Source organism: Rattus norvegicus, chromosome 18 (assembly GCF_021556685.1).
Source record: "Rattus norvegicus strain SHRSP/BbbUtx chromosome 18, alternate assembly SHRSP_T2T, whole genome shotgun sequence".
Classification (NCBI taxonomy): Eukaryota; Metazoa; Chordata; class Mammalia; order Rodentia; family Muridae; genus Rattus; species Rattus norvegicus.
In genome coordinates, this window is record NC_141551.1 from 77980335 (window position 1) to 77987500 (window position 7166).

Sequence of the window (7166 nt, forward strand, 5' to 3'; positions counted from 1 at the left end):
CAGGGGGCCGAGGGGCAGAAGCCAGGATTTGGCTACGGAGGCAGAGCTTCCGACTATAAATCGGCTCACAAGGGATTCAAGGGGGCCTACGACGCCCAGGGCACGCTTTCCAAAATCTTTAAGCTGGTAATGTAACATTCCTACCACGGGGGAACGCCTGGGCACCTCTGCGGGAAGTGGGGGCCTGGAGCCATGCTCTCAGTTCACTGGGCCCCACTCCTCCAGGCGAAACCGTGTCTCCAGGGTAATGCCAGGGTCCGGAAAAGTGTTAGCAGAAAGACAGATTCCAGAGTTCCCAGCTGAGCTTACCCAAGGGTTCAGTGACCTCCTCCACCCACAACTCTCCCTCCCTCCCTCGCTCTTAGCCAACGCAGCTCTGCCTTCCTTCTGGGTATCTTAGGAAATTAATGTGAAGCCAAGAGTCTTTTCACAGGCATCCCCTGGCCCTCACTGTGAGACCACACTGTGTCTCCTCTCTCCCTAGAGATGAGAGTCAGGTAGACCACCGACCTGGGTCTCCTGCCCAGGGCCTAGGTGGGAATGCCTGGCACCTATACATGGGAGTAGCTTAGAGGAACCCTGAGGGAGCCTCACTAAAATCAAGGGGACCCAGAAAAACCCAGAAAGGGGCCTGCAATTAGCTGCATGGGTGCTAGAATAATACAGACCCATGAGAGATGTCAGGGTCATGTTGTTGTTAGTTGTTGTTGTTAGCTGAGTTGTCTTAGTCTCGAGAGACATTGTTTCCTTATCTGTGGTGTAAGGGGGTGATGTGCCCACTTATCTCACATCTGGTGAGGTGGCGATGAAGCTCACAGCCAGCGTGGAGCACAGTTCCAGCAGAAGCCAAATGGCAGCTTTATATAGCAATGCTGGCCTGCTGCAGAAAACCTCACAATGTAGGTACTGAAAACTAGAGTGTAGAGACCTGTGTCCTCTCCAGGGATCCCCAAAGGAAAGGTCTATCTTGGAGGAGCATAGGTAACCAGGTCAGGTTTTGACTCTGAACCAAGTCCCAGATTTCCCCTAATTAAAGCTCCCCTCTCGGCAATTCTACAGCACTCCACATAGATCCCCAATGGCCACGGTGATCACTGTCAGGACAGCCAGGACACTCTGGGCTGGGGTTGCCTTCCTGGGAGGAGGGGGCCTAGAGGCCTGGCAGGCAGGGCCGACCCCCTTCTAATCTGAGAAGCCAAGCCAGGTGCCCTGGAGCGTGGTTCTGGGGAAAACATTGAGTAAAAGAAAGAGACTACAGTGCCAAGTGCAGCATGGTGGGGAGTGGGACAGTCGTATCCCTACAGCAGAGATGTGACTCTGGCCTAAGATACAAAAGAGGAGCTAGCATACACATGTAGGAACAATACCAAGAGCAGAGGGACATACGGAGAAAACTTCAGAGAGTTCTAAGAGACAGAGACCAGCTGAGTCACCTTTGATGTGCTGGGCTAGGAGGAGAGAGGGAGCCAACCCCCAGAAAGAGAGTTTGACTCTGCCCCTGATCCTGGGGACCTGGCAGATGAGGCTTGCAGTCAGGTGTCAGGGTGACAGCCGTCTGACTGGCAGAGACCGAAAAGCAGCAACTGGGTTACAGAGTCTCTGAGCTAGAGGATACAGAGGAAACTTTTGTTTATAAAGGTCCAGGGATCTAGTGACATGGCTAATTCTCCAGTTATGAATCTACATCACAGAGCCCCTCGGCTGGAGAGAGGCAGGGTGAGACATAGCGATGTCGTTCCTGGCAGCTGTTGGAGATGGCTACCATGATAACTTAAGGCTCTGGGGCATCTGTCATCCTTGGAGTCCATGGCTCCTGTGTCCTGGCTCTGTCTAAGAAGTCCCCTTGCTTCCCAGTGTGGGATCCAAAGCTATCTTTTTCGCTCACTCCATCTAAGCGAGGAGACCTGTGTCTGGTCTCTGGTGTCACAGATAACAACCGCACTCAGCCAGCTAAAACAACCTGGACCAGAGAGGCTTTTGTGAACCAGGGCCCACGGTGGTACCGTGGCATCACCACCTCCAGTTCTTGCTTCTCTCTTGGATGAAAGATTAATATCGCTGTAGGATGGTTTCCAGGCAGAGGTGGCTGGCGATTCAAGGAACGGCGTGAGACTCTGTGCTGTGCCGACTTCCACCTTGTAGCATCCACACCAGCTGTGTCATTCCCACAGACTGGCTTTGGGTGGTGGATGGGAGATGCTAGATTTCTGGTCCACCTCTCATGTTTTGCACCCGTGGGGGCTGCGTATTTGCAAAAACGGATTCTCATACTTCTGATCCTTGTGCCTTTGTTTCTGATAAGAATGAGGAGAGGAGCTCCGTTCTGAAACTGTTTGTCAGGCCATGGCTGTCATTGGGATGTGCAAAGGTTTGGATCTGAGGCATAGGTTTCCTAAGAGAACCACTGCGTCGAGGTTTCATGGTTTGTGACTGCTTGGGTCTGTAACACAAGCTCATCGAGTTAATCCCCCAGCCTTCCACTGCATGGATTTACTAGTAGGGCCTGTCCACGGACATCAAACACAGAGAGCAGACGGGCGACACAGGCTTCTGCATCCTCGTGAAGCAGGTGTGTGAGCATCTGCTGAGCCCAGGTATGGCAGGCAGGGCATGTGGACTACACGCTGCAGTCTGCAGCGAGAGCCACACACCTAAGGAGAGTTGGTCAGGAAGAAAGCCTCGCGCCCTGGATGTGAGCAGAAAAGCAAGCGAGTGATCACCCACTTTCCGTGCCGGACAAAGTGTAGGCACCACCCAATTCCCAAGGTAGATCAAAGTAAGAATAAATTCTATCCCAGGCCTTCAAGTTAACACTCTTTGTGACCCACTGCCTAGGTTCTGAAGGCCGTAGGGGAGGGTGTAGGGGAGGGTGTGGAACCGTATTTTCTCCAGTGACCTCTGAATTCAGCCAGGGATCGCCCGTGCTCAATGACCTCACTGCCATCCTGGACTTGGCTTGCCTAGATCTCCTGCTCCAGTTGCTAGCAGCTGCTTGGCAACCACACCCACCTGGGAAGCCCCTCCCCCCCATCCTCTCTGCATAACTTCACCCTAGGCTCAGAAAGCCTTAGACACGCGGCGTGTGGCAGAACTAACCTGGCGTGTGAGGGTTAATTCTGCTCAGTGCCTCCACCCAAGGGACATGGCCCTTCCCTGAGGGAATATACACGGTAGTGGGTGGTGTCTACAGGATGCTCACGAGGTGGGACTGTCCCCACAGCTCCACTCGGGTGCCTATGTGTCTTGTGTGCTGGCATCGGGAGTGTGTGAGAGTCGAATTTCTCAAATAGGCTCAACACCTTCCCTGGGCTTCTTTTTGTAAATTGTTCTAAATTTCTGTGTAGATCAAGGAAGCCTTGATGATTTCCGGTGCATATATTAACAGCTATATAATTAAACCATGTTACATAAGGTGCCTCATGTGGGCTGACAGGCTGCGTGACCAGGCCAGAAGAGCTCAAAGGGCTCCCTGGCTCTTAACACCACTCTACCCAGACTGCTTTCTGCTTGTCTGCCCTTTTTTTTTTTTTTTTTGTCTGTTTTGTTTGTTTTTTGGTGTTTTTTGTTTTTTAAACTCTTAACAGCCAGCTGTGAGGAAAGGGCTCTGATTTGCTAGTTCGGTGTGGCAATTAGCACCTGGCTAGGGAGAACCAGTGGTTCTCTGTGTCTTTGGGACGCACGTCTTATTTCCAGTTGGATAAAAGGAGCCTTTGCCTCTTGTAGTGTCCCCATGAGGTTGAAGGGCCTCGTGGAGACAAAGGTACCCATGCTTTCAGCAGGGAATGCTCATGTCACATCCTCAGGTACAAGTCCAAGCCAACCTGTACGTGGTGAGCACAAGCGTGCCCTTATGGGACCTAAACCTGGCCAGATGGAGCAAGGGCACGCGAGACAAAAGGCGTAAGGGAAAACAGAGGCAACAGCGCCCACCCTGCTGGCTCTAGCCCTTGATCCCCTCTGCTGGCTGACCTTGGGCAAATGACTCAACTTCTCTGATCTTTGACAATCACATAAAATAATGGGTGTACTCAAGGTTGGCCGTGAATACAAGAAATCAGGCAGAAGGGCCTCTGCTCCAGGCAGGTGCTCAGCAAACTACTAGAAAGTGTCACTGGTGTGTCCACCATTAAGTTTCAAAAAAGAAGTCATCTGAGGCCTGGCTGGATTCCTGCATTCCAGCCCAGGTATATTGTGTTTTCTAGAACAGAGATTCTAGGACTTTCTAAGAACTCAGTGCTTTGCAGGACTCAGGCATTAGCTCTGCCCGCAATCCATGAGGGAAAAGCTGGGTCAGGCAAGGCAGATCTCCAGGTAAGGCCAGGGCCCCGTCCTGGAGAAGGACTTCACTTCAGAAGTTACTTCATAGCTAGACTTCAGTGACATTGTTGCAAGGCAGTCCCTCGAGGGGTTAACACAGCTGCATCCCCTGAGTTACAGCTCCAGTGTTCGTAAAGGCTTCACCTCAGCCTGAGTGGCTGGCCACTGTGTGGAAACTACTGGGCTTGTTCCGTACTCTGTGGCTGAGCTCGGGAGACATTGCACACTCATTCTCGGGAATATGACTGCCTCCTATTCTGCTGAGGAGTGTGTCGTACGTCGCCATCTCTGGACTCACAATCTGAATGCAATCTTTAGAAGATGTATGTAGAATCTTTAATACAAGACGGGAGACAGAAGCCCAGAAGGATCCAAACGATTAAAAAGAACAACACAGAAAGAAAAGGAGTGAAGTCCCCCAAGGTGTGTCTAGGAGGAGTGTGCCCGAGGTCTGCCTCCTTGGTTTCCTTGCCGCTGCTGTCCCTGTAGGCTGCGCGACCTCTCGAGCTGATTGGGTGCGCTTCATTTTTAATTTCAAACTTAGTGTCTAAAGAGCCATCAATTCAGGGGTTCAAAAGCCTTGTCGTGCCCGCATTCACACACTCCCGTGTGTTGCTAGTGTCTTTTGGCCACAGAGGCAACAGTGTACTGGCAGGGTGCTTTCCCTGTGCCTGGGGCAGCTCTTACACTCATCGGCACCGAAGCCACTTTCTTGAACACCCTGTGGACAGTGATCCCAGTCCCAACTTACACTGTCCTCAATCTCATAACTGAGAAAATAAGAAACAGCTTGTTTGGAGCAAAATAACAAAGCTATAGCGTTCTCCCTGCAAAGGCAATGCTGTGGGCGCCTTAGACGGACTCACGCCCTGTGGCTCAGGGTCAAGGGGCTTTGCCTTAAACTACAAACTCCAGTCAGGGCTTTCTGAAGGAGGGTCTGAGAGATCGACCGACTATAATTCTGTGTCCTGGGATACCACTTCCGGCCCGAACGGCTTGTGATTGGACAACCACAGAACCAGCGCTGTGGAGGGAAAGTGTCATCCTGCAGCCTCGCAGGCTCAGTGCCTAACTCCTGTCTTTTCCTTTTCCCAGGGAGGAAGAGACAGCCGCTCTGGATCTCCCATGGCAAGACGCTGAGAGCCTCCCTGCTCAGCCTTCCCGAATCCTGCCCTCGGCTTCTTAATATAACTGCCTTAAACGTTTAATTCTACTTGCACCAAATAGCTAGTTAGAGCAGACCCTCTCTTAATCCCGTGGGGCTGTGAACGCGGCGGGGCCAGGCCCACGGCACCCTGACTGGCTAAAACTGTTTGTCCCTTTTTATTTGAAGATTGAGTTTCCTCGGGGTCTTCTCTGCCCCGACTTGCTCCCCGTGTACCTTGGTCGACTCCGGAGGTTCAGGTGCACGGACACCCTTTCAAGTTCACCCCTACTCCATCCTCAGACTTTCTTTTCACGGCGAGGCGCACCCCTCCAGCTTCCGTGGGCACTGCGGATAGACAGGCACACCGCCAAGGAGCCAGAGAGCATGGCGCAGGGGACTGTGTGGTCCAGGCTTCCTTTGTTTTCTTTCCCCTAAAGAGCTTTGTTTTTCCTAACAGGATCAGACAGTCTTGGAGTGGCTTACACAACGGGGGCTTGTGGTATGTGAGCACAGGCTGGGCAGCTGTGAGAGTCCAGAGTGGGGTGGCCCTGGGGACGCTTCCAGGCCAGCGGTTCCCTGCACCCCACCAGCTGATTTCGAGCGTGGCAGAGGGAAGGAAAGGGGCGAGCGGGCTGGGCAATGGACCCGACAGGAAACGGGGACTTAGGGGAACACGCTGGAGATGCCATGTGTGGCTGCCGAAGGTCACCATCTCTCCTCAGTGGCTCCCCAGAGCAGGTGCTTTTAAGAACCCTGTTTCCTCTCAGAGCCCAGGGAGAGTCCAAGGACATGGCGCATCAGGAAGTGGGACTGCAGGAGTTCTCTGGTGGCCTCGTGCTGTCCCTCTGGCCACTTCTCACTTTAGGGTGGTCAGCGGCAGCTCGCCATGGCAGTGCCCATTGGTGCACACTAACCTCAGTGGAAAAGTAACCATTCCCTGCCTCTTAGAAAGAACTCATTCTTAGTTTTAGGAGGGTTCCTGTCGCTGAATCAAGTCGCTGCCCTGGATGCAGGGCTGGCCTGGGCGACCCTCCAGGGATGAGGAGCTCAGAATTCCAGTCTTCTAATGTCCACGGACACCTCCCCATCCCTCTAACGTACTGACTATGTCTTTTGATTTAGCATGTCTTCTATAGACCTTCCAAAGAGACCCACACTGGCACTGTCACCCCCTAGGAGGGAAGGTGATGGTTGATGTAGCCCGACGCGCATCTTGTTAATCCGTTCTAATTCCGAGGAGAGTGTGGGTTTAAGATAACACCTATTAATGCATTGCCACAATAATGTGGGGGTAAGAGAAACGCAGGGACGAAACTTCCAGAAACAAACCCTCCAGATCGTTCCACAGGAGTGTTCGCCCTCCGGTGTGACTGAACGACCGACCTTGCCCATGGCTTCATCCAGACAGCACAGCTGCAGTATGGCTGGACAGAAGCACCTACTGTTCTTGGATATTGAAATAAAATAATAAACTTGCAATGATCTTTGCACAGGTGTCTCATTTCACATTCTGGCTTGCAGAAGTAAGCCCATGTAAAGCACAGCCTTGTCTCAGGATAGAGCGTTCTTTCTCAGGAGCACCAGGATGCTTCGCGGTGCCCTTGGGAGAATATCTCAAGGAACACGTTGAGGAGGCCATGCATTAATAAGCCAAGTGGATGGAGTAGAGACAACATAGGACAGTGACCCGTGAGACACAAGG

At 52.4% G+C, this 7166-nt stretch overlaps 1 protein-coding gene across 20 annotated transcripts in view; it reads left to right on the forward strand.

Annotated features, from left to right (window-relative positions):
• Positions 1-6952, forward strand: part of Mbp (myelin basic protein) — a 110656-nt gene extending 103704 nt beyond the window's left edge. For 10 of the 20 annotated variants that reach the window (XM_087592117.1, XM_087592119.1, XM_087592121.1 and 7 more), the window contains 2 exons: positions 4-126; positions 5413-6943. In XM_087592117.1, the coding sequence (XP_087448243.1) occupies positions 4-126; positions 5413-5457 (168 nt within the window). In that variant the 3' untranslated portion in view covers positions 5458-6943. Of the gene's footprint in view, positions 1-3; positions 127-5412 lie in introns of all 20 variants that reach the window. The other 10 variants (XM_087592125.1, XM_087592126.1, XM_087592127.1 and 7 more) reach the window with 3 other exon arrangements.
• Positions 6953-7166: the final 214 nt, after the last annotated feature.